Genomic DNA, 27,174 nt, shown 5'->3' on the forward strand with positions numbered 1-27,174 from the left:
TAAAATCTGCAGTTTTGGGGAATTTTGACCTAAAAAATCCATTTTGATCTTAAAAATCCCATTTTTGGCCGCTTTGTGCCCAAATTTGAGCTCAAAAGTTGTGTTTTCAGCGCATTCTGAGGTGGGTTTCAGGTAAAACTTGTGCTTTGTGGGGGAATTTGAGGTAAAAAAAAAAACATTTTTAGCCAATCTATGAAGGGATTTGGGTGTTTTTGACCGCTTGGGCTGGAATTTGAGCCCAGATCCCTGGATTTGGTGGTATTTTGAGCCAGAAACCCCTTTCTGGGCTCGATTTGAGGTGAAACCCCATCATTTTGGTGTCGTTTTGGCCTCAAAGCTGCTTTTTTGAGGCCAAACTTCCAACGTTTTATGGAGAAAACCCCATTTTTTGAGCTTGTGGTCTTAGATTTGGGTTTAAATCTGCTACTTTTGGGTCTAGCGCGTTAAGGGTGGGTGCATAGGGGTTGAAAAGACCCCAAACCACCCCAAATCACCCCAAAACAGGCGCTGATGCTCGAGAACCTCCAGAAGCACTCGACCCCTCACGCCACTTTCCAGCCCAATTCCCAGGTGAGAATGGCCCCAAAACCACCCCCAACCCCCCCCCGAAACACCTCGAAAGGCTTCGACGCGCCCCAAATGCCCCGAAACGGTTGTTTTTTTGCCCCAAAGATGGGCGAGGAGATGAGCCAGAACAGCTTCATCAAGGAGTACCTGGAGAAGCAGCAGGAGCTGCTGCAGCAGCGCCTGGAGCGGGAGGCGCGCGAGGCCGAGGCCGAGGGTCAGCACAGCCCCAAAACCGCCCCAAAGTGACCCAAAACTGCCCCCAAATGAGCCCAAAATGAGCCAAAAAATGCTCTTTTTGGGGATGGCCCCAAAACAGGAGCTGGGAAGAGCGGCCCCGCAGCAAAGGAGCAGCAGGAGGAGGAAGGGGAGAGGAAGGTGAATGGAGCCCCCCCCATTGCACCCCATAGAGCCCCATTGATCCCCCATTGAATCACATTGAACCCCATAGAGCCCCATTGATCCCCCATAGAGCCCCATTGATCCCCCATAGAGCCCCATTGATCCCCCATAGAGCCCCATTGAACCCCATAGAGCCCCATTGAACCCCATTTAGACCCACTTGAACCCCATAGAGCCCTATTGAACCCCCATTTACATGCCACTGAACCCCATAGAGTCCCATTAGACCCCATTGAGCCCCCATTTACACCCCATTGGACCCCATTGACCCTCATTTAGACTCCATTGAACCCCCATTGCACACCACAGAGGCCCATTGAACCCCATTTAGACCCAGTTGAACCCCATAGAGCCCCATTAAACCCCATTGAATGCCTTTAGCCCCCATTGAACCCCCATTAGACCCTATAGAGAACTATTGAAGCCCATTTAGACCCTGTTGAACCCCATTGAGCCCCCATTGCACACCGTAGAGCCCCACTGAACCCCATTTAGACTCCATTGAATCCCCATTGAACACCATAGAGCCCCACTGAACCCCATTGAGCCCCCCTGAAGCCCATTTAGACCCACTTGAACCCCCATTGCACACCACAGAGCCCCACTGAACCCCATTTAGACTCCATTGAATCCCCATTGAACCCCATAGAGCCCCATTGAAGCCCATTTAGACCCACTTGAACCCCATTTCCCCCCCATTAACCCCCATTTCCCCCCCCCAGGCCCCTGCTCCCGCGGGGGGGGGTGAGGAGGAAGAGGAGGACGAGGAGGAGGAGGAGGAGGAGGAAGGGGGGGCGAGGAAGAGGAGGAGGAGGAGGAGCCCCCTCCTCCCCAGGGGGCCCCCCCCCAGCCGGACCCGGCTCCCCCCGAGCAGGAGCCCCCCCCCATTGCTCCCCATGGCGGGGAGGGAGCCCCCAAGAAGGAGGAGGAGGATGATGAAGGGGAGGAAGGGGAAGGGGAAGGGGGGGGCCCCCCCCGGCCGCCATCTTTGTCGCCCCCCCGGCCGCCATCTTTGTCCCCCCCTCGGCTGCCATCTTCAGCCTCATCCCCAGGGAGGAAGGTGAGTGTATTGGGGGGGTGGTGGTCATGTGACCTCACCTGGCTCATGTGACCACACTGACTCTGTTTCCCCCCCCCCCCCCCCCCCCCAGGATGAAGCCGAGGGTGAGGGAGGGGGTGAGATCCCCGGAGCCCCCGTGGAGCCCCATAGGTGAGAGATGGGGGGGTCCTATAGGGCTGGGGGGGTTATATAGGGATGGGGGGGTTATATATGGGGTCTATGGGGGGGATATGGGGTGGGGGGGTTATATATGGGGTCAGTGGCAGGGGTTATGGGGTCTATGGGGGGGATATGGGGTGGGGGCTTCATACATGGGGTCTACGGTGGGGGTTATGGGGGTCTATGGGGGGGATATGGGGTGGGGGCTTCATACATGGGGTCTATGGGGGGATATGGAGTGGGGGTTATATATGGGGTCTATGGCAGGGGTTATGGGGTCTGTGGGGGGATATGGGGTAGGGGGGTTATATATGGGGTCTATGGGGGGATATGGGGTGGGGGCTTCATACATGGGGTCTATGGTGGGGGTTATGGGGTCTATGGGGGGATATGGAGTGGGGGGTTATATATGGGGTCTATGGCAGGGGTTATGGGGTATATGGGGGTGATATGGGGTAGGGGGGTTACATATGGGGTCTATGGGGGGATATGGGGTGGGGGCTTCATACATGGGGTCTATGGGGGGGAATATATGGGGTCTATGTGGGGGGTTATGGGGTCTATGGTGGGGATATGGGGTGGGGGGGTTATATGTGGGGTCTGTGGGGGGGTTCTAGGGTCTATGGGGGGCATATGGGTCTGTTGTGTGTGTGTGTGGGGTGTCTATGTAGGGTGTATGGGGAGGTATAGGACGTCGGGGGCTCTACATATGGGTCCGTGGGGGATCTATGGGGGTGTTGGGGTCCCTGGGGGCATTAAGGGGGGTCTGTAGGGCTGGCTGTGGGGTCCCTGTATGGACCTAGGGGGGATATGTGGGTCTATGGTGGTGTTTATGGGGTCCTTATGGGGCACTATAGGGTCCCTGTGGGGTGTGTGTGTGCGCGCCGGGTTCCATCTCTGTGTCCCTATGGAGTCTGTATGGGGTCCCATGAGTGTTTGTAGGTGCTTATGGTTCTCTATAGGGTGGCTGTAGGTGCTTGTGGGGTGTCTATAGGTGCCCATGGGGTCTCTGTTGGTTCCTATAGGTGTGTGTAGAGTGTCTATGGGGTCTGTATAGATCCCAGGGGGTGTCTATAGGAGCCTCTGGTGTCTCTGTTCCCTATAGAAGCCTGTGGGTGTTTGTAGAGTCTCTATAGGGTCCGTATGGATGCCTGTAGGTTTCTATAGGGTGTCTATAGGGTGCTGTGGGGCGTTGTGGGTGTCTGTAAGTCCTTATAGGCTCCCTCGGGACGTTTATAGGTGCTTGGGGGTGTCTGTATGTGCCCTATAGGTCCCTATGGCTGTCTGTAGGTCTCTATAGGGTGTCCTTGGAGTCACTATAGGTGTCTGTGGGGTCTCTATGGGTGTCTATAGGTCTCTATAGGATTCCTATGGGCATCTGCAGGGTCCCTGTAGGTGTTTGTGGGTCTCTATAGGGTGTTGATAGGGTTTGTATGGGTTTCTATAGGTACTTATGGGTCTCTATAGGGTTCGTATGGGTGTCTGTGGGTTTCCATAGGATTCCTATGAGCATCTAAAGGGTACTTAGAGGTGTCTATAGGTTGCTATAGGGTATCTGTAGGGTCTGTATGGGTTGTGGTAGGTATGTATATGGTGCATGTGGGTGTCTATAGGTTCCTATAGGATGTCTATAGGGTATTTATAGGGTCTGTATGGGGTGTTGTAGGTATCTATAGGGTTTCTATGGGTTCGTATAGGGTGTATGTAGGGCATCTATAGGGTCTGTATGGGTTGTAGGTATCCATAAGGTTTTTATGCATTCCTATAGAGTGTCTGTTGGGGATCTATAGGGTGTGTACGGGTTGTTGTAGGTATCTATGGAGTGCCTATGGGTGTCTCTAGGTTCCTATAGAGTGCCTATAGGGTATCTATAGGGTGTGTACGGGTTGTTGTAGGTATCTGTAAGGGTTCTATGGGTTCTTACAGGGTTTCTATAGGCTTCCATAGGATGTCTTTAGGGTATCTGTAGGGTTCTTATGGGGTATCTATAGGGTATTTATAGGATATCTAGAGGGCTCCTGTGGGATATTTATAGGGTTTCTATAGGGTGTCTATAGGGTATCTATAGGGTTCCTATGGGGTATCTGTAGGGTATCTATAGGATATCTGGAGTGCTGCTATGGGGTATTTATAGGGTGTCTATAGGGTATCTATAGGGTTCCTATGGGGTATCTATAGGATATCTATAGGATATCTAGAGGGCCCCTATGGGGTATTTATAGGGTTTCTATAGGATATCTATAGGGTGTCTATAGGGTATCTATACGGTTCTTATGGGGTGTTTATAGGGTGTCTATAGGATATCTATAGGGTATCTATAGGGTGTCTATAGGGTTCCTATGGGGTATCTCTAGGATGTTTATAGGGTGTCTATAGGGTGGCTATAGGGTATCTGTAGGGTTCCTATGGGGTATCTATAGGGTGGCTATAGGGTATCTATAGGGTTCGTATGGGGTATCTCTAGGGTTCCTATGGGGTATCTCTAGGGTATCTATAGGGTTCCTATGGGGTATCTCTAGGGTGTCTATAGGGTTCCTATGCGGTATCTCTAGGGTATCTATGGGTTTCCTATAGGGCATCTATAGGGTCTCTGTCTCCATGGCTCTGAGCTGCAGCCCCTCCCCCAGCCCCTCCCCTCCCCCCCCCCCCCCACCGCGGGGGCTGCTGGGAAGGGCTCAAGATGGCGGCCGCGCCCGCCTGCGCCGGCCCCACACAATAGAGAGGGGAGGGGGTGAGTGCCCCGCGGCGCTATGGGGCGGCGATGGGGCAGGGGTGTCCCTATGGGCGCTATGGGGCTGGGGTGTTCCTATGGGCCCTCTGGGGCAGGGGTGTTCCTATGGGCGCTATGGGGCAGGGATGTTCCTATGGGGTGCTATGGGGCAGGGGTGTTCCTATGGGCGCTATGGGGCAGGGATGTTCCTATGGGGTGCTATGGGGCAGGGGTGTTCCTATGGGCGCTATGGGGCAGGGGTTTTCCTATGGGGCTGGGATCCCCCACTATGGGGGTGTGTGTGGGGGAATGTATGGGACTGGGAAGGGGCCTTGGGGTGTCTATGGGGCAGGGATGCGGTGCTATGGGGCGTGTGTGTGGCTTCTCTGCGGGGCTCTATGGGGGATGTGTGGGGCAGGGAGCCCCATCATTTAGCGTCTCTGTGGGGCAGGAAGCTCCTGTTTAGCGGCTCTGTGGGGGGAATGGGGCAGAGACCCACAGTTAAGGAGCCCTATGGGGTGTCTATGGGGCAGGGATCCACTGTTAAGGGCTTGTGTGGGGAATGCGTGGGGCTAGGACCCCCACTTAGTGCTTCTATGGGGCAGGAAGCCCTATTTAGCCCCTCTATGGGGCAGAGTGCCCCCATAGGGTACCTATGGGGCAGCCCCACTGATCTCTGCCCCACAGCGAGGAGCCGCCGGTGCCCATGGAGCCGGGACCGCCCCCCCCAAGTGGGGGCTCCCCCCCCCCGAGTGCCCCCCCCGAGCGCCCCCGGACCCTGAGGTAACATGGGGGAGGGGGGGAGATGTGGGGCAGAGGGGGGGGGACGGGCCCTGCCCCATGACCAACCCCTTGTGTCACTTATGGGGCGCCCCGTAGCGTCCATTGCAGCCTAAAGAGCCACCTATGGGGTACGTCATGGATGCAGCACCCCCATAGTTACTTATGGGGCACCCCACAGCGCCCAGTGAGGCCCAAAGGGTCACTTATGGGGCACCCCATAGCACTGCGGGCTCCTAGAGTCACTTACGGGGCACCCCATAGCATCAATGCCCCCCCCCCCCATATTTGCTTATGGGGCACCCCATGGCAGCACCAACCCCCTCATAGTCATTTATGGGGGTGCCGTATAGCACCAGCCCCCCCTCCATAATCACTTATGGGGCGCCCCACGGTTACGGGGCCCGTTTCCACTTGGGGGGCAGCCTCCGCCATGCCTTAGTGGGTGCCCCACCGCGGCCTGTGCCCCACAGTCGCCCCACAGCAACACCCCATTGACCTCTGGGGCGCCCCACACATGCCCCCCCCAAGCCCCCTTACTTGGGGGGGCGCCCCCAAGTCAGGACCCCCCAACGTCTCTCTTTTGGGCACCCAGCGCTGGCTCAAAGGACCCCCCGGACCCCCCCCAAGGCCTCACTTGGGGGGCATCCAGCACCCGATGGAGCCGCGGGACCCCCAAGTGTGGGGGGTCACCCCACGGAGCAGGCCCGGGACCCACAAGTGCCATGGGGGGCACCCCAGCGGTGGCTGGGACCCATAAGTGCCGTGTGGGGCAGGCCATGGATCGCATATGGGGCGCCCTACGGATGTGTGGGGTAGCCGATGGAGCTCCTATGGGGCAGCTGATGGACCTCTGGGACCCATAACAAACCCTATGGGGCACCCTATGGATTGAGCTGGGACCCACAAGTGCCACGTGGGGCAGCCTTCAGAGCTCTGCACCCATAACAAGTCACGTGGGGCAGCCTATGGATGTGTGGGGCACCCTGTGGATCTCCTGTGGGGCAGCCTATGGATGTGTGGGGCACCCCATGGATCTCCTACGGGGCAGCCTATGGACCTCGGGGACCCACAGGTGCCATGTGGGGCACCCTGCGGCCATCTGTGACCCTCGGCTTCACTTATGGGGCAGCTGATGGACCTCTGGGACCCATAACAAGCCTTATGGGGCGCTCCATGGATCAGTCCGTGACCCACAAGTGCCACGTGGGGCAACCTACGGACACCTGTGACCCCCAGCCTCACTTATGGGGCAGCCAGTGGACGTCTGTGACCCACAAGTGCCATGTGGGGCGCCCCACGTGTCTCCTGTGGGGCAGCCTCTGGACATATGTGACCCCCAAGTTCACTTAGGGGGCACCCACTGATTGCCAGGACTTAACAAGTTGCATGGGGGGCACTTTCGTGACTTCCAGGTTCACTTAGGGGTCAGCCCGTGGGCCTCCGTGACCCCAGCCTGACTTATGGGGCACCCCAAGAATACTCCAAGGCCCCCGAGTTCACTTATGGGGCAGCCAATGGACTTCGACACCCCCCAGTCTCACCTGTGGGGCACCCCATGCTCTCTCTCCGTGACCCTCAACCCCACCTGTGGGGCAGCCAATGGACCTCAGGGACCCCAAACTTCACTTATGGGGCAGCCCGTGGAGACTCCGCAACCGAGCAGCTCGCTTATGGGGCAGCCAATGGACTTTACTGCCCCCCCAACCTCACGGGGCAGCCCAAGGACCTCAGTGACCCCCAAGTTCACTTGTGGGGCAGCCAGTGGACTTTCACAACACCCAACCCCACTTACGGAGCAGCCAATGGACCTCAGTGAACCTTCTTCACCCCGCATTTATGGGGCAGCCAATGGACCTCAGTGAACCTTCTTCACCCCGCACTTATGGGGCAGCCCATGGACCTCGGTTATCCCCAAGTTCACATATGGGGCAGCCAATGGACCTCAGTGACCCTTCTTCACCCCGCACTTATGGGGCAGCCCATGGACCTCGGTTATCCCCAAGTTCACATATGGGGCAGCCAATGGACCTCAGTGAACCTTCTTCACCCCGCACTTATGGGGCAGCCCATGGACCTCGGTTATCCCCAAGTTCACATATGGGGCAGCCAGTGGACCTCAGTGACTTTTCTTCACCCCACACTTAGGGGGCAGCCAATGGACCTCAATGACCCTTCTTCGCCCCGTGCTTATGGGGCAGCCCATGGACCTCAGTTATCCCCAAGTTCACATATGGGGCAGCCAGTGGACCTCAGTGACCTTTCTTCACCCCACACTTATGGGGCAGCCAGTGGACTTTCACAACGCCCAACCCACTATATGGGGCAGCCAATGGACCTCAGTGACCCTTCTTCACCCCACACTTATGGGGCAGCCCATGGACCTCAGTGACCCCCACGTTCTCTTATGGGGCACCCTATGGACTTCAATGACCCCCAGGCTCACTTATGGGGCACCCTATGGACCTCACTGACCCTTCACCCCCCGCTTGTGGGGCAGCCCATGGACCTTAGTGACCCCCCCACCTCACTTATGGGGCAGCACATGGACATCTCTGACCCCCATCTTCTCTTATGGGGCACCCATTGGACCTCAGTGACCCCCAAGTTCACTTATGGGGCACCCCACGGACGCGCCGGACGCCCCCCCCACACCGGAGGTCACTTACGGGGCAGCCCCATAGAGGGGGAGGGTGGGAGGGTGCCAAGGGGAAGGAGGGGAGGGGGAGGAGTGAGTGAGGAGGGGGCGGAGCCTGCGTGGCCCCGCCCCCGCGCTGACGTCAGCCCCGCCCTCGCTCCTGATTGGGGCGTGTTTCCCCCCCCTCCCCCTCTGTCCCCAGAGCCCCGCCCGGCCCAAGGCCTTCAAGAGGAAGATCAGCGTCGTCTGTGAGCAGGGGGCGGGGCCTCAAGGGGGCGTGGCCAAGGGGAGGGCCAATGGGGTGGGGTGGGGGAAAAAAGGGGGGCGGGGTTAAGGGGATGGGGGGTGGTGCTTAACGCGGGGTGGGCGGGGCTCTGCGCTCCGTGCGCCGACCAATGGGAGCGCGGCTGCTGCTCGGCTCCGGCAGGGGGCGCTACAACGGCGGAGGCGGGCGCGCTGCTCTGTAGGGGCCGCCTCCAGCAAGCTCCGCCCCCTTCCCTCTACCCCGCCCCTTTACGTGTCTGTGCACGCAGCGGCCGCCAGGGGGAGCTCGGAAGCGGAGGGGGGGGCCGGGGCGGCGCCGGGGGGCCCCCGCAAGCGGCGCTGGGGCAGCAGCACCGGCGCCCCCAAGCGCCCGTCCATCAGCATCACCACCGAGAGCCTCAAGGTGAAGCCTCCCTGTAGGGTCGCGGAGGAGCGACCCCATAGACCAACCCCTATTGACCCCCCCCATAGACCGCCCCCTATAGGCTACCCCCTATAGCCCCCATAGACCACCCCTTATAGACCCCCCCATAGACCACCCCTTATAGATGCCCCATAGCCCACCTTATAGACCCCCCCATAGATGACCCCCTATAGACCACCCCCCATATACCACCCCCTCATAGACCCCACCATAGACCACCCCCATAAATCCCCCACCATAGACCACCCCTATAGATCCCCCCTCATAGACCCCACCATAGACCACCCCCATAAATCCCCCCCCCCATAGACCACCGCCTATAGACCACCCCATAGACCATGCCCTATAGGCTCCTCCCATAGACCACCCCCCTATAAGCCCCCTCTAGTGACCCCCCCATAGACCACCCCTTATAGACACCCCCTATAGATCACCCCATAGACCAACCCTCTATAACCCCCCCCATAGACCACCCCCTATAGACCCCCCTCACCCCATAACTGCCCCCCCCTTTCCCCATGGCAGAGCCTGATCCCGGAGATGAAGGCGGAAGCGGTGGTGGAGCTGCACCCGGAAGAGGAGGAGGAGGAGGAGGAGGAGGAAGAAGAGCGGCCAATGGAGATGGAGGAGGAGGAAGGGGGGGGCAAAGGAGGGGGGGGAGGAGGAGGAGGAGGAGGGGGCGTGGCCTCGGGGCACCCCCCCTTGCCCCTCCCGCCGCCCCCCCTGCTGGGGCTGCCCCATCACCACCATCACCATCACCTGCACCATCACCATGGCAACAACCCCCCCCTCAAGATCTGCCGCACCGTCACCCAGGTAATCATGGACCCCCCCCCCATCCCATAGCCCCCATTCAGCACCATTGCCCCCCCCCCGATCACGTGACTCTGACCCCCATCACTCCCCCCCGCTTTAGGATGTGCCCCCTGAGAACGGCCGTCGTCATGACAACGACCCCGAGGGCACAGAGGAGGAGGGGAGGAGCCGCGGAGAGGCACCGCCCCCTGCCGGTGCTGGCCCCGCCCCCTCGGCCCAGGCCCCGCCCCCCGCGGAGGGAGCGCCGCCCCCTGCTGGCACGGAGGGGGAAGTGAAGAGAGGTGAGAGGGGGCTCTATGGGGCTGTAACAGCCTATAGGGGGTCTGGAGGGGTCTATAAGGGGCGTATAATGGGGCTGTAATGGGTCTGTAATGGGTCTGTGGCGGTCTATAGGGGTTTATAATGGTTTATAGTGGGTCTGTAATGCTCTGCAGTGGGTCTGGTGGCATATACTGGGTGTATAACGGTCTATAATGGTCTATAATGGTTCTATAATGACGCATGGCGGGTCTATAGCAGCATAGAATGGGTTCATAATGGGATATAATGGCACTACAGTGGCATATAATGATATATAATGGTTATAGTGGGTCTATAATGGTCTATAATGCGCTGCAGTGGGTCTGTGGTGGCATATACTGGGTGTATAATGGTCTGTAATGGTCTATAATGGTTCTATAATGACGTATAGTGGGTCTATAGCAGCATAGAATGGGTTCATAATGGGGTATAATGGCACTACGCTATCATATAATGATATATAATGGTCTATAATGCTCTGCAGTGGGTCTGTGGTGGCATATATTGGGTGTACAATGGTCTATAATGGTCTATAATGGTTCTATAATGACGTATAGTGGGTCTATAGCAGCGTAGAATGGGTTGATAATGGGATATAATGGCACTACAGTATCATATAATGGTATATAATGGTTTATAGTGGGTCTATAATGGTCTATAATGCTCTGCAGTGGGTTTGTAATGATCTATATTGAGTCTATAATGGGTCTATAATGGTTGTATACTGGTCTGTACTGGTCTATAATGGTTTCTATGGGGTCTCTGCTGCAGGGGACCCTCCCCGCCGAGCCCGGGGCGGGGTGGGGCTGGTGCTGCCCGTGGATGACCCCGTGCGGGCGGGGCCCAACCGCCCCTCCCCCCCCCGCGCCCGCCCCTCCCCCATCGTGCATCTCTGCAACCTCGTGAGTGACGTCAGCGGTCCTGGGGGGTGCTATGGGGTGATATAGGGTGGCTATGGGGTGATATGGGGTGGCTATGGGGTGATATAGGGTGGCTATGGGGTGATATGGGGTGGCTATGGGGTGATATGGGGTGGCTATGTGGCGATAGGTGGTGGCTGTGGGGCGATAGAGGGTGTCAATGGAGCACTGTGGGGTGGCTATGGGGCGATATGGGGTGATATGGGGTGGCTATGGGGTGATATGGGGTGGCTATGGGGCGATAGAGGGTGTCTGTAGAGCACTATGGGGTGGCTATGGGGCGATATGGGGTGTCTGTGGAGCACTGTGGGGTGGGTATGGGGCGATACGGGGTGGCTGTGGGGCACTATGGGGTGATAAGGGCTGGCTATGGGGGGTACAGGCAGCGGGTTGCTGTGCATCTACCAGGGGGTGGTATAGTGCTGGAGAGGGGTGGGGTCAGCCAAGGACACGCCCCCTCTGCCCTATGGGGGGCTCTGTGGGTCTCTATGGGTCTCTGGGGGTTCCTACGGGGCTCTATGGGTCGCTATGGGGTGGAGCTGCCCCACAGCTTTGCCCCACATCTCCCCCCCCAGGTGCGCCCCTTCACCCTGGGGCAGCTGAAGGAGCTCTTGGGGCGCACGGGGCGGCTGCGAGAGGACGGCTTCTGGATCGACCGCATCAAGTCCCACTGCTACGTCACGGTATGGGGCCTTGTGGGGTGCCTGTGGGGCTCTATGGGTCCCTGTGGGGTGCCTGTGGGTCCCTATGGGTCCTTACCTTTGCTTTTGCCCCCAGTACTGCTCCGTGGAGGAGGCCGTGGCCACCCGCAATGCCCTGCACGGGGTCAAGTGGCCTCAGTCCAACCCCAAAGTGCTGGTTGCTGACTTTGCCGAGCAGGAGGAGGTGTGGGGCAGCGCCGGGGGGCACTTAGGGGTCTGAGGGGGGACTTGTGGGGCTCTATGGGTCACTTGTGAGTGTCTGTGGGTCACGTATGGGTCCTGGGTGTCACTTCTGGGTACTTACACCTCTCTATTTATTACTTAGGGGTGCGTATGGCTCCTTATGGGTCGCTATGGGTCTTTATGTGTCCCTGTGTATTCCTGTGTGTCTTTGTGGGTCCCTATGGGTCACTTAATGGTCCTGGGGTGGTCACTTAGGGGTTTGGGAGGTCACTTATGGTCTCTGTGATTCACTAATGGGTTCCTATGGGTCGTTATGGGTCCCTATGTGTCATTATGGGTCCCTATGAGTCCTTCTGGCTCCCTGTGTAAGTTATGGGTCTCTATGGGTCCCTATGGGTCACTTATGGGTCTCTATGGTTCCCTGTGGGTAACTTCTGGGTCCCTATGGGTCACTTCTGGGTCTCTATGGATCCCTGTGGGTCCCTATGGGTCACTTCTGGGTCTCTGTGGGTCCCTGTGGGTCCTTATGGGTCACTTCTGGGTCTCTGTGGGTCCCTGTGGGTCACTTCTGGGTCTCTATGGATCCCTGTGGGTCCCTATGGGTCACTTCTGGGTCTCTGTGGGTCCCTATGGGTCACTTCTGGGTCTCTGTGGGTCCCTGTGGGTCCCTATGGGTCACTTATGGGTCTCTCTCTCTCCCCACAGCTCGACTTCCACCGGGGGCTGCTCCCGGATCGCCTGGAGGGGGGAGAGGAGCCCCCCCCGGGGTCGTGCCCCCAAGGCCGGGGGGCGTGTCCAGGGGGCGTGTCCGGGCCGGGCCGCAGCCAATCACAGTGGGCGGAGCGGGAGCGGGAGATGGAGCGGCGGGAGCGGGCGCGGGGGGAGCGGGAGTGGGACCGGGACAAGGGCTCTGTCCCGGCGGCCCCGCCCCCGACCTCCGCAGGCCCCGCCCCCTCCAGCCCGGGACACGCCCCCTCGGCCGGGGGGACACGCCCCCTGGGCGCCGGACACGCCCCCTCGGCGCGGGAGCCCCGCCCCAGGCACCGGCAGCCAATGGCGGAGAAGGACAGGGCGGGGCGGGGCTCCAGGGAGGGGCGGGGGGACAAGAAAGGTGAGGGGCGGGGCTTTAAAAGGGGGCGGGGCTGTGGGGGAAGGGAGGAGCGGGGGTCGGGGCTTAAACTGGGGGATCAATGGGAGGGAGTGTGCGGCAATGGGAGGGGGTTAGGGGGGCGGGGCTAAGGGCTTCCATAGGGCTCCATGGGGGGATGCTATGGGTCTGACCCCCTTTGTCCCCCCTCTCCCCATAGAGAAGCCCCCCGAGGAGCCCCCCGCCAAGCTGCTCGATGACCTCTTCCGCAAGACCAAGGCAGCGCCCTGCATCTATTGGCTGCCGCTGACCGACACCCAGGTCAGGGGGCGGGGCTTCGCCCCACACCAACCAATGGCAGCCCCTTAATCCCCACTGCCCCTACTCCCATTGGCTGTCCCCCCAGGGCTTTAGTCCCGTCCCATTGGCTCGCACCACTTCCCTCAGTCACTCTGCTTTGCTTTAACCACGCTCTCTTTGGCATAACCCCTTCCTATTGGCTCAAGCCCTACTCCCAAGCCCACGCCCCCTTTGGCTTTAGCCACGCCCCCTGCCCTGGCTTCGCCCCCTTTGCCTTAACCCCTTCCCATTGGCCCCATGCCTTTCCATAGCCCTTCCCATTCACCTAAACCCCGCCCCCTTACCTCCTGCCACGCCTCTTCTGCCTTAACCACGCCCCTTTGCCTTAACCCCTTCCTATTGCCTCAAGCCCTACCCCATTGGCCACGACCCCTTTGCCTGTAGCCACGCCCCCACCGTTTCCCTCCGAGCCTTCCCGTTGCCCAAAACCTGCTCCGTTTCTCCCCAAACCCGCTCCGTTTCACCCCAAACGCGCTCGGTTTCTCCCCAAACCCACTCCTTTTCACCCCAAACCTGCTCCATTTCTCCCCAAACCCGCTCCGTTTCACCCCAAACCCGCTCCGTTTCACCCCAAACCTGCTCCGTTTCGCTCCATTTTTGCCCAAACCCGCTCCGTTTTTGCCCAAACCCTCTCCGTTTTTGCCCAATCCGCTCCGTTTCGCTCCGTTTTTGCCCAAACCCGCTTCGTTTCGCTCCGTTTCTCCCCAACCACTCTCCATTTTGCTCCGTTTTTGCCCCAAACCCTCTCCGTTTCACTCCGTTTTTACCCCACACCCGCTCCGTTTCGCTCCGTTTTTCCCCACACCCTCTCCGTTTCGCCCCGTTTCTCCCCAACCCCTCTCCGTTTCGCCCCGTTTTTACCCCACACTCTCCGTTTCGCTCTGTTTTTACCCACACTCTCCGTTTCGCTGTGTTTTTACCCCACACTCTCCGTTTCACTCTGTTTTTACCCCACACTCTCCGTTTCGCTCTGTTTTTACCCCACACCCGCTCCGTTTCGCTCTGTTTTTACCCCACACTCTCCGTTTCGCTCTGTTTTTAACCCCACACTCTCCGTTTCGCTCTGTTTTTACCCCACACTCTCCGTTTCGCTGTGTTTTTACCCCACACTCTCCGTTTTCTCCCCGTTTTTACCCCACACTCTCCGTTTCGCTCTGTTTTTACCCCACACTCTCCGTTTTGCTCTGTTTTTACCCCACACTCTCTGTTTCGCTGTGTTTTTACCCCACACTCTCCGTTTCTCCCCGTTTTTACCCCACACTCTCCGTTTCGCTCTGTTTTTACCCCACACTCTCCGTGTCGCTCTGTTTTTACCCCACACTCTCTGTTTCGCTCTGTTTTTACCCCACACTCTCCGTTTCGCTCTGTTTTTACCCCACACCCGCTCCGTTTCGCTCTGTTTTTACCCCACACTCTCCGTTTCGCTCTGTTTTTACCCCACACTCTCCGTTTCTCCCCGTTTTTACCCCACACTCTCCGTTTCGCTCTGTTTTTACCCCACACTCTCCGTTTCTCCCCGTTTTTACCCCACACTCTCCGTGTCGCTCTGTTTTTACCCCACACTCTCCGTTTTGCTGTGTTTTACCCCACACTCTCCGTTTCGCTCTGTTTTTACCCCACACTCTCCGTTTCTCCCCGTTTTTACCCCACACTCTCCGTTTCGCTCTGTTTTTACCCCACACTCTCCGTGTCGCTCTGTTTTTACCCCACACTCTCCGTTTCGCTGTGTTTTTACCCCACACCCGCTCCGTTTCTCCCCGTTTTTACCCCACACTCTCCGTTTTGCTCTGTTTTTACCCCACACTCTCCGTTTCGCTCTGTTTTTACCCCACACTCTCTGTTTCGCTCTGTTTTTACCCCACACTCTCCGTTTCGCTCTGTTTTTACCCCACACCCGCTCCGTTTCTCCCCGTTTTTACCCCACACTCTCCGTTTCGCTCTGTTTTTACCCCACACTCTCCGTTTCGCTCTGTTTTTACCCCACACACTCTCCGTTTCTCCCCGTTTTTACCCCACACTCTCCGTTTCGCTCTGTTTTTACCCCACACTCTCCGTTTTGCTCTGTTTTTACCCCACACTCTCCGTTTCGCTCTGTTTTTACCCCACACTCTCCGTTTCGCTCTGTTTTTACCCCACACTCTCCGTTTCGCTCTGTTTTTACCCCACACACTCTCCGTTTCTCCCCGTTTTTACCCCACACTCTCCGTTTCGCTCTGTTTTTACCCCACACTCTCCGTTTTGCTCTGTTTTTACCCCACACTCTCCGTTTCGCTCTGTTTTTACCCCATACCCGCTCCGTTTCGCTCTGTTTTTACCCCACACTCTCGTTCTCCCCGTTTTTACCCCACACTCTCCGTTTCGCTCTGTTTTTACCCCACACTCTCCGTGTCGCTCTGTTTTTACCCCACACTCTCCGTTTCGCTGTGTTTTTACCCCACACCCGCTCCGTTTCTCCCCGTTTTTACCCCACACTCTCCGTTTCGCTCTGTTTTTACCCCACACTCTCCGTTTCGCTCTGTTTTTACCCCACACTCTCCGTTTCGCTCTGTTTTTTACCCCACACACTCTCCGTTTCTCCCCGTTTTTACCCCACACTCTCCGTTTCGCTCTGTTTTTTACCCCACACTCTCCGTTTCGCTCTGTTTTTACCCCACACTCTCCGTTTCGCTCTGTTTTTACCCCACACACTCTCCGTTTCTCCCCGTTTTTACCCCACACTCTCCGTTTCGCTCTGTTTTTACCCCACACTCTCCGTTTCGCTCTGTTTTTACCCCACACTCTCCGTTTTGCTCTGTTTTTACCCCACACTCTCCGTTTCTCCCCGTTTTTCCCCACACCCGCTCCGTTTCTCCCCGTTTTTCCTCACACCCGCTCCGTTTCTCCCCGTTTTTCCCCACACCCGCTCCGTTTCTCCCCGTTTTTTCCCCACACCCGCTCCGTTTCTCCCCGTTTTTCCCCACACCCGCTCCGTTTCTCCCCGTTTTTTCCCCACACCCGCTCCGTTTCTCCCCGTTTTTTCCCCACACCCGCTCCGTTTCGCTCTGTTTTTTCCCCACACTCTCCGTTTCGCTCTGTTTTTACCCCACACTCTCCGTTTCGCTCTGTTTTTACCCCACACTCTCCGTTTCGCTCTGTTTTTACCCCACACACTCTCCGTTTCTCCCCGTTTTTACCCCACACTCTCCGTTTCGCTCTGTTTTTACCCCACACTCTCCGTTTTGCTCTGTTTTTACCCCACACTCTCCGTTTCGCTCTGTTTTTACCCCACACCCGCTCCGTTTCGCTCTGTTTTTACCCCACACTCTCCGTTTCTCCCCGTTTTTACCCCACACTCTCCGTTTCGCTCTGTTTTTACCCCACACTCTCCGTGTCGCTCTGTTTTTACCCCACACTCTCCGTTTCGCTGTGTTTCCCACACCCGCTCCGTTTCTCCCCGTTTTTACCCCACACTCTCCGTTTCGCTCTGTTTTTTACCCCACACTCTCCGTTTCGCTCTGTTTTTACCCCACACTCTCCGTTTCGCTCTGTTTTTACCCCACACACTCTCCGTTTCTCCCCGTTTTTACCCCACACTCTCCGTTTCGCTCTGTTTTTACCCCACACTCTCCGTTTCGCTCTGTTTTTACCCCACACTCTCCGTTTCGCTCTGTTTTTACCCCACACACTCTCCGTTTCTCCCCGTTTTTACCCCACACTCTCCGTTTCGCTCTGTTTTTACCCCACACTCTCCGTTTCGCTCTGTTTTTACCCCACACTCTCCGTTTTGCTCTGTTTTTACCCCACACTCTCCGTTTCGCTCTGTTTTTCCCCACACCCGCTCCGTTTCTCCCCGTTTTTCCCCACACCCGCTCCGTTTCTCCCCGTTTTTACCCCACACCCGCTCCGTTTCTCCCCGTTTTTCCCCACACCCGCTCCGTTTCTCCCCGTTTTTCCTCACACCCGCTCCGTTTCTCCCCGTTTTTCCCCACACCCGCTCCGTTTCTCCCCGTTTTTTCCCCACACCCGCTCCGTTTCTCCCCGTTTTTCCCCACACCCGCTCCGTTTCTCCCCGTTTTTCCCCACACCCGCTCCGTTTCTCCCCGTTTTTTCCCCACACCCGCTCCGTTTCTCCCGTTTTTTCCCCACACCCGCTCCGTTTCGCTCTGTTTTTCCCCACACCCGCTCCGTTTCTCCCCGTTTTTCCCCACACCCGCTCCGTTTCTCCCCGTTTTTCCCCACACCCGCTCCGTTTCTCCCCGTTTTTTCCCCACACCCGCTCCGTTTCGCTCTGTTTTTACCCCACACTCTCCGTTTCTCCCCGTTTTTCCCCACACCCGCTCCGTTTCTCCCCGTTTTTCCCCACACCCGCTCCGTTTCTCCCCGTTTTTTCCCCACACCCGCTCCGTTTCTCCCCGTTTTTTCCCCACACCCGCTCCGTTTCGCTCTGTTTTTTCCCCACACCCGCTCCGTTTCTCCCCGTTTTTCCCCACACCCGCTCCGTTTCTCCCCGTTTTTCCCCACACCCGCTCCGTTTCTCCCCGTTTTTCCCCACACCCGCTCCGTTTCTCCCCGTTTTTCCCCACACCCGCTCCGTTTCTCCCCGTTTTTCCCCACACCCGCTCCGTTTCTCCCCGTTTTTCCCCACACCCGCTCCGTTTCTCCCCGTTTTTCCCCACACCCGCTCCGTTTCTCCCCGTTTTTCCTCACACCCGCTCCGTTTCTCCCCGTTTTTCCCCACACCCGCTCCGTGTTTTGTCCCCCACCGGCAGTTCGTGCAGAAGCAGGCCGAGCGAGCCGCCCGGGCCCGGGAGCGCGAGCGCCGCCGCAAGGAGCAGGAGGAGGAGGAGCAGCGGCAGCAGCAGCAGCAGCAGCGCGGGGCCCCGCCCCCGGCCTCGTCACGTGACAAGCGGGCCCCGCCCCCCGGCCCCGCCCCCGGGGCGGGCTCTTCCTCCCCCTCCCACCACCACCACCACCATCACCATCACCATCATCATCATCATCACCACCGCAGGGCGGGCGCGGGGAGCGGAGGGGGCGGGGCCACCGACAGGGAGAGGGGCGGGGCGGGCGAGAAGAGGAGGAGCCGCAGCCGGAGCACCCCATTGAGGGATAGGGGGGGGCGGCGGTGAGGGGGGGGGGGAGATGGGGGGCGCCCCCCCCCCATGGGGAGGGGTGAGGGGGGAATAAAGAGGAGGAGGAGGAGGATGGAGACTGGTGGAGGTGGTTACTGGGGGGCGTCTATGGGGGGGCTGTGGGGCGTCTGTGGGGGTCTATTGAGTGTCTATAGGGAGGTGGTTACTGGGGGGCGTCTGTGGGGGGGCTGTGGGGCGTCTGTGGGGGGGATATGGGGGACTGTGGGGGTCTATTGAGTGTCTATAGGGAGGTGGTTACTGGGGGGCGTCTGTGGGGGGGCTGTGGGGCGTCTGTGGGGGTCTATTGAGTGTCTATAGGGAGGTGGTTACTGGGGGGCGTCTATGGGGGGTCTGTGGGGGGGATATGGGGGTCTATTGAGTGTCTATAGGGAGGTGGTTACTGGGGGGCGTCTGTGGGGGGGCTGTGGGGCGTCTGTGGGGGTCTATTGAGTGTCTATAGGGAGGTGGTTACTGGGGGGCATCTGTGGGGGGGCTGTGGGGGTCTGTGGGGGGGATATGGGGGACTGTGGGGGTCTATGGAGTGCCTATAGGGAGGTGGTTACTGGGGGGGCGTCTGTGGGGGGGCTGTGGGGCGTCTATGGGGGTCTGTGGGGGGGATATGGGGGTCTATTGAGTGTCTATAGGGAGGTGGTTACTGGGGGGCGTCTGTGGGGGGGCTGTGGGGCATCTATGGGGGTCTGTGGGGGGGATATGGGGGACTGTGGGGGTCTATGGAGTGCGTATAGGGAGGTGGTTACTGGGGGGTGTCTACGGGGGGTCTATGGGGGTCTGTGGGGGGGATATGGGGGTCTATGGGCATCTATGGGGGTCTGTGGAGTGCCTATAGGGGTCTGTGGGTGGTCTATGGGGTGTGTGTAGGGGTCTATGGGGTGTCTAGGGGGGTCTATGGAGTGCTTATAGGGGTCTATGGAGTGTCTATGGGGGTCTGTGGGGTGTCTGTAGGGGGTCTATGGGGGGTCTATGGAGTGCCTATAGGGGTCTGTGGGGGTCTATGGAGTGTCTGGGGGGTGTCTAGGAGGGTCTGGGGGGTGTCTGTAGGGGTCTGTGGGGGGTCTATGGGGCGTTTGTGGGGGGTCTGTGGGGTGCCTGTAGGGGTCTGGGGGGGTCTATGAGGTGTCTGGGGGTCTATGGGGTGTCTAGGGGTGTCTATGGCCATTGATGGGGTGTCTGGGGGGGGTCTATGGGGTTCTACGGAGCGCCTATAGGGGTCTGTGGGGTGTGTATAGGGCTCTATGGGGTGTCTGTGGGGTGGCTGTAGGGGTCTGTGGCGGTCTATGGAGTGCCTATAGGGGTCTGTGGGGGTCTGTGTAGTGCCTATAGGGGTCTGTGGGGATCCATGGGGCTCTACGGAGTGCCTATAGGGGTCCGTGGGGTGTCTATAGGGGTCTATGGGGTGTGTATAGGGGTCTCTGGGGTGTCTATAGGGGTCTATGGAGTGTCTGTGGGGGGTCTATGGGGTGTATTTGGGGATCTGTGGGGTTCTACGGAGTATCTGTAGGGGTCTGTGAGGTGTCTAGGGGTCTATGGGGTGTCTGGCGGAGTCTGTGGGGGGGTCTATGGGGTGTCTATGAGGTGTCTATGGGTGTCTATGGGGCTCTATGGAGTGGCTATAGGGGTCCATGGGGCTCTATGGGGTGGCTATGGGGGTCTATGGGGCTCTATGGGGTGGCTATGGGGTGTCTATGGGCCTCTATGGGGTGTCTATGGGGTCTATGGGGCTCTATTGGGTGGCTATAGGGGTCTATGGGGCTCTATGGGGTGGCTATAGGGGTCTATGGGGCTCTATGGGGTGACTATGGGGTGTCTATGGGGCTCTATGGGGTGTCTATAGGGGTCTATGGGGCTCTATGGGGTGGCTATAGGGGTCTATGGGGCTCTATGGGGTGACTATGGGGTGTCTATGGGGCTCTATGGGGTGTCTATTGGGGTCTATGGGGCTCTATGGGGTGTCTATAGGGGTCTATGGGGCTCTATAGGGTGGCTATAGGGGTCTATGGGGTGGCTATGGGGCTCTATGGGGTGTCTATAGGGGTCTATGGGGCTCTATGGGGTGGCTATGGGGTGTCTATGGGGCTCTATGGGGTGTCTATGGGGTCTATGGGGCTCTATAGGGTGGCTATAGGGGTCTATAGGGTGGCTATAGGGGTCTATGGGGTGGCTATAGGGGTCTATGGGGTGGCTATAGGGGTCTATGGGGTGGCTATGGGGCTCTATGTGGTTCTAATTGCCCCCGTGAGCCGGCGTGGCGCGCCCAGGGCAGTTCCCCGCCCTCCCATTGGCAGCGCCACCCGCCACTCACTCGCGCCTCGGCCTCCCATTGGCCCAATCCACTTTTAGCACCGCCCCTAATCCCCCCCACCCCTCAGGGGGCGGGCCAGCATCTCCCTTCTGGACTCCTATTGGTCCGTTACCCCGTCTCTCACCCCCTCCTGCCCAGGGGCTGGGAGGCGGGACTTCCTCTCATCCTCGCCCTCCTATTGGCCCACGCCCCCAGCGCCGCGCTCCTATTGGCGGCTGCCTCCTTCCGTCACGCCTTCAGTTCCAAGATGGCGGCGGCGGAGGCGGTCGTGCTGCTGGAGGCTCTGCAGGGGCAGGTCCGGACCCACATTTACCCCCCATAGACCCACATTTACCCCCATAGACCCACATTTACCCCAATAGACCCACATTTACCCCCCCCAGACCCACATTTACCCCCATAGACCCACATTTACCCCCCTAGACCCACATTTACCCCCATAGACCCACATTTACCCCGCCAGACCCACATTTACTCCCCATAGACCCACATTTACCCCCCATAGACCCACACTTACCCCCATAGACCCACATTTACCCCCCCAGACCCACATTTACCCCCATGGACCCACATTTACCCCCCCAGACCCACATTTACTCCCCATAGACCCACATTTACCCCCCATAGACCCACACTTACCGCCCATAGACCCACATTTACCCCCCCAGACCCACATTTACCCCCCCTAGACCCCCATTTACCCCCTTTAGACCCACATTTACCCCCCCAGACCCACATTTACCCCCTTTAGACCCACATTTACCCCCCCAGACCCACATTTACCCCCTTTAGACCCACATTTGCCCCCCATAGACCCACATTTACCCCCCCAGACCCACATTTACCCCCCTTAGACCCACATTTACCCTCTTTAGGCCCCCTTTAGACCCACATTTACCCCCCCCCAGACCCACATTTACCCCCCCAGACCCACATTTACCCCCTTTAGACCCACATTTGCCCCCCATAGACCCACATTTACCCCCCCAGACCCACATTTACCCCCCCCAGACCCACATTTGCCCCCTCGGCTGCAGGTGGCGGCAGTGACCGAGCACGGGCGGGCGCTGCTGCAGAGGGTGCGCGGGGGAAAGCTCCGCACCGAGAAGGTACCAAAGGGGGCCCTATGGGGCTTATGGGGGTGCTGTGGGGCGGTATGGGGGTCCTATGGGGCGATGTGGGGTGGCCATAGGGAGATACGGGGGCGCTATAGGGATATATGGGGGTTTTAAGGGGTACTGTGTGGGGCAGTGGATGTGGAGGGGGCGTTAATGGGGTGCTGTGGGGCTCTGTAGGGGTCTAAGAGGGGGATATATGGGTCTTAGGAGGAGGGTACGGCCCCTACGTGGGCCCTATGGGGGGATTATGTGGGGCAGAGGAGGGTTAATGGGGGGTTGTTGGTGTTCTGGGGGGGTCTGTGGTGGGTTATATGGGGCTGGTGGGGCCTTACAGGGCTCCTATGAGGGGGTATGTGGGTCACAGAAGGGGATAGAAGGGATTATGTGGGTCAGATGGGGTGTGTATGAGGTGCCATGGGTGTTTATGAGGCTCTGTGTGGGTCTGTGGGGTCCCTATGGGGTCTCCATGGGTCCCTATGGGGTCTCTACGGGTCCCCCTGCGGTCCCTATGGGGTCTCTATGTGTCCCTGTGGGGTTCCTATGGGGTCCCTATGGGTCCTTATGGGGTCTCTATGGGTCCCTATGGGGTCTCTACGGGTCCTCCTGCGGTCCCTATGGGGTCTCTATGTGTCCCTGTGGGGTTCCTATGGGGTCCCTATGGGGTCCCTATGGGTCTCTGTGGGGTCTCTATGGGTCCCCATGGGGTCCCTATGGATCTCTATGGGTCCCCATGGGGTTCCCCTCGCTCCCCACAGGGGCTGTCGCTGCTGGAGCTGCGGGCGCAGGCGCTGGTTCAGTACCTGCAGGACCTGGGCCTGGTGCTGGGGGCCAAGGCCCGGGGGGGGCCCCTGGGGGGGCTCCCGGCCCTGCCTCGTCTCCTGGAGACCCGCGTGGTGAGGGGGGGCTGCCCCACACTTGGGGGGCTGCCCCATAGCGTCCGCGAGGGGGCTCCAATGGGGGTTGGGGCGGGTTCTATGGGGCTGGGGGCCTATCTGTGTGGCTGGGGGCTCTATGGGGTTGGTATAAGGGGCGTGGGGGGCAGAGCTATGGGGCTGGGCTCTATGGGGCTGCCCCATAGGTCCTGGAGAAGCTGCGCCCCATCGAGCACCGCCTCAAGTACCAAGTGGAGAAGCTGCTGCGGGCGGCCATGACGGGGGCCCCAGGTGAGCCCTGCCCCATAAGTGCTTCCTATGGGGTTGTGACGCCCCATAGATAATCCGTGACCGCCCCATAGGAGCTGAGCACCCCTTGGCCTTCCATCCGGAGCCCTCCAACCTGGCCGAGGTGAGCTATGGGGCAACACGGGGTGCTATGGGGTGGTTGTGGGTGCGCTGTGGGGCAGCTCACGCCTCCTCTGCCCCATAGGAACCTGAAGCAGCCCCACTGAAGGCGCCTGGCTTAGGGGGCGGGCGCCGCTACGTCCCGCCCCACATCATCCCCGTGCAGTACGGTGAGTCCAGGGCCCGCCCCACACCTCCCAGCCCCCATAGGGCTCAATGGAGGTGCTGACGGTTGCCTGTGCCCCATAGATTCCATGGGGCGGGAGCAGCGGGCGCAGGAGGCGGCGCAGCGCCGGGCCCTCAGCAGCTCCGTGCTGCGGGAGCTGCGGGACGAGCTCAGCGACGCCCCCCAGGAGCTGTGGGGCAGCCGGGGGGCAGGCGGCGAGCGGCCCCACAGGGGCGATGTGGAGAGGTGGGTGCTTGGGGGGGGTTATGGGGCACTATGGGGCTGGAGGGAGGGGGTTTTGGGGCACTATGGGGCTGTGGGGGGGAGCACTTATGGGGCAGGAGGTGGCCACTTACGGGTCTCTAGGGGTCACTTAGGGGGGCGTGATGTGGTCTGTGTCCCTACGGGTTTGCTGTGGGGCTGTCTGGGGTCACTGGGGCTCTGTGGGGGCTTGTGGGTGTCTATGGGGGCTTTATGGGTCTCTGTGGGGTCTATGGGTCTCTGTGGGTCGCTGTGGGTCTCTATGGGTCTTTGTGGGGTTTCTATGGGTTTTTATGGTTTTCTGTGGTTCTTTATGGGGTTTTTATGGGGTTTTTATGGGTCTCTGTGGGTCCCTATGGGTCTCTATGGGTCCCTGTGGGTATTTCTCTATGGGTCTCTGTGGGTCCCTGTGAGTCTCTATGGGACCTTGTGGGTCTCTCTCTATGGGTCTCTGGGGGGCTTCTATGGGTGTTTATGGTTCTCTGTGGTTCTCTATGGGGTTTGTATCGGTCTCTGTGGGTCCCTATGGGTATTTCTCTATGGGTCTCTGTGGGTCCCTGTGAGTCTCTATGGGACCTTGTGGGTCTCTCTCTGTGGGTCTCTGGGGGGCTTCTATGGGTGTTTATGGTTCCCTGTGGTTCTCTATGGGGTTTGTATGGGTCTCTGTGAGTCCCTATGGGTCTCTATGGGTCTCTGGGGGGCTTCTATGGGTGTTTATGGTTCCCTGTGGTTCTCTATGGGGTTTGTATGGGTCTCTGTGAGTCCCTATGGGTCTCTATGGGTCTCTGGGGGGCTTCTATGGGTGTTTATGGTTCCCTGTGGTTCTCTATGGGGTTTGTATGGGTCTCTGTGAGTCCCTATGGGTCTCTATGGGTCCCTATGGGTCTCTGTTGTGGGTCAGGACCCGCCTGGAGGAGTCGCTGCTCCTGCGGCTGAGCGAGAGCCGCCAGGCCCGGGCCGCGCGGCGGCGCCGTCAGCGCATGACGTCATCTGGGGGCGGGGCCTTGGCCGCCATCACCCACTTCGGCGCCTCAGCCGCCCTCTGGGAGCCGCCCAATCAGGAGGCGCTTCCCGCCAAGAGGAGGAAGAAGGCAGCCAATGGGAAGAGGAAGAGGAGGAAGGGTGAGTCCCGGCCTATCCCAGCGTGCCCTGGGGCTGCCTGCCCCATAGCGGAAGCACTTATGGGTCACTGACACCCCCCCCCCACTTTGTTTCCCCTATAGGTTTCCATCGGCGGCGCTGAACCCCCCCATTAAAACTCATTTGCATCTCATTTACATAGTCAAATCCCTCATTGACCCTTGTAAGGGAGCCCCCAACATGGCCGCCCCCAGTGGAGGCCGCCATCTTGCTCCCCGCGTTGACCCCACGTGACCCGCCAGCCACCAGGTCTCCATTGGTGCGCCCCCTAGAGGTCTCCCCGGTGACGTCACGGGGTCACGACCCCGGGGGAGCCCAGCCTGCAGGGGTAACGTGATGAGGGGGAGGTGGGGGGGGGGGGGGGGTGTGTGTGTGTCATGTGATGGGGGAGAGAGAGGGTCATGTGATGGCACCCACCTGTCGATGCTCATGGCTGCCATCACGTGATTCCATATGGACTCGTCCTCCCAGAGCTGCCATAGGGACCCATAGAGACCCCATAGGGACCCATAGAGACCCCATAGGGACCCATGGAGACCCTATAGGGACCCATAGAGACCTATAGAGATTCATAGGGACCCATAGAGACCCATAGAAACCCCTAGGGACCCATAGGGACCTATAGAGACCCCATAGGGACCCATAGAAACCCCATAGGGACCCATATGGACCCATAGACACCCCATAGCACCCCATTGACACCCCATATCCCCCCATAGCGCCCCCCAGTCACTCAGGTGGTGCGGATCAGCCCCCGGGGCCACCCCATTGATAGGGATGCCGTGGGGCCGCGGCTCTGGGCCCAGCACCTTCCCCAGCCCCAGCAGCGCCGCCTTGCTCACGCTATAGGGCCCCAGCGTCTGCCCCACAGCGACATCACTGAGCCGTGGCCAATCACCTGGCAGGATCTATAGGGCAGATATAAGGGGCAGGGTCTATAGGGCAGGATGTGTGGGGCAGGATATATAGGGCATATTCTGTGGGGCAAATATAAGGGGTAGGATCTATGGGGCAGGATCTATAGGGCAGGACCTATGGGGCAGAATCTATAGGGCAGATCTCTGGGTCACACCTTATCCGACGCCTCCTCCTCGGCCTCCAGGGCGCTGCCCATCACTGGGTTTGTGGCCGCGTTGGACATGAGGGGGGGGGTGTCGGGACCCATAAGTGTGGGGCTGGGACCCACAAGTGCCCCCCATTGACGCCCCATTGCCAGCGCTCACCTGCACCAGCCGGTCCTGGGGCCGCCCCATGTGACACACGCAGCCAGTCACGTGATCCGCCCGGTGGGAGCTCAGCACCACGTGGGCACCGGCCCCACCCACCGCCGCCAGCCCCATGCTGCCTGTGGGGAATGGGGAGCTATGGGGTGCTATAGGGAGCTATGGGGCTCTGTGGGGAGCTATGGGGTGCTATAGGGAGCTATGGGGCTCTATGGGACTCTATGGGCTCTGTGGGGGGCTATGGGGCTCTATGGGTTTCTGTGGTGATCTATGGGACTCTATGGGTTCTATGGGGGGCTATGGGGCTCTATGGGTTCTATGGGGGGCTATGGGGCTCTATGGGTTTCTATGGTGATCTATGAAGCTCTGTGGGTCTCTATGGGCTAAATGGTGGGCTCTATGGGGTCTCTGAGTCTCTATGGGATCTATGGGACTTAATGGGGCTCTATGGGATCTATGGGGCGCTATGGGGTCTCTATGGGGTCCTATAAGTCCCTATGGGGTACTATGGGTTCCTATAGGGCTCTATGGGTCCCTATGGGGCACTATGGGTCTCTATGGGTTCCTATGGGGCTCTATGGGTCCCTATGGGGCACTATGGGTCCTTATAGGTCTCTATGGGTCTCTGTGGGTCCCTGGGGGTACCCATGGGGTCCCTATGGGTCTCTATGGGGCCGCTGTCACCGCCACCGCTTTCCCCGCCAGCGCCATTGGGAGTGCTCAGAGCCGCGGCCCCACAGCGGCCTCTGCCCTGGGAGGGCACCGGGGGCAATGGGGGTTAATGGGGGGCAATGGGGGGGCAATGGGGGTTAATGGGGGGCAATGGGGGTTAATGGGGGGCAATGGGGGGGCAATGGGGGTTAATGGGGGGCAATGGGGGTTAATGGGGGCAATGGGGGCAATGGGGGGCAATGGGGGTTAATGGTTAAATAGGGGTTAATGGGGGGGCAATGGGGGGGAATGGGGGTTAATGGGGGGGCAATGGGGGTTAATGGGGGGCAATGGGGGTTAATGGGGGGCAATGGGGGCAATGGGGGGGAATGGGGGGCAATGGAGGGGCAATGGGGGTTAATGGGGGGCAATGGGGGTTAATGGTTAAATAGGGGTTAATGGGGGGGCAATGGGGGGGAATGGGGGTTAATGGGGGGGCAATGGGGGTTAATGGGGGGCAATGGGGGTTAATGGGG

The 27,174-nt window shown here is 59.2% G+C and overlaps 2 protein-coding genes across 2 annotated transcripts; both read left to right on the plus strand.

The window, feature by feature from the left end:
• Nucleotides 1-472: 472 nt before the first annotated feature.
• Nucleotides 473-18,460, plus strand: LOC133263515 (apoptotic chromatin condensation inducer in the nucleus-like; the record flags this gene model as incomplete). Its single annotated transcript, XM_061443302.1, is given in 16 exon segments — nt 473-570; nt 673-781; nt 884-942; nt 1,689-1,754; nt 1,757-1,904; nt 8,412-8,561; nt 8,847-8,980; nt 9,527-9,817; nt 9,918-10,098; nt 10,889-11,019; nt 11,613-11,720; nt 11,815-11,922; nt 12,627-13,032; nt 13,229-13,329; nt 18,117-18,284; nt 18,359-18,460. Coding segments are annotated over 16 exon segments (2,360 nt in total), but the record flags the coding sequence as incomplete, so codon positions are not given.
• Nucleotides 18,461-21,004: 2,544 nt separating this feature from the next.
• Nucleotides 21,005-25,092, plus strand: NGDN (neuroguidin; the record flags this gene model as incomplete). The annotated part of the gene is made up of 9 exons (XM_061443300.1): nt 21,005-21,094; nt 21,837-21,908; nt 22,673-22,810; nt 22,996-23,080; nt 23,152-23,201; nt 23,283-23,367; nt 23,447-23,609; nt 24,526-24,746; nt 24,959-25,092. Coding segments are annotated over exons 1-9 (996 nt in total), but the record flags the coding sequence as incomplete, so codon positions are not given.
• Nucleotides 25,093-27,174: the final 2,082 nt, after the last annotated feature.

This window comes from Pezoporus flaviventris, unplaced genomic scaffold, assembly GCF_033815535.1.
Source record: "Pezoporus flaviventris isolate CSIRO_AGI_PZ_B2104156 unplaced genomic scaffold, CSIRO_AGI_Pfla_v1 ptg000329l, whole genome shotgun sequence".
In the NCBI taxonomy this organism is placed as follows: domain Eukaryota; kingdom Metazoa; phylum Chordata; class Aves; order Psittaciformes; family Psittacidae; genus Pezoporus; species Pezoporus flaviventris.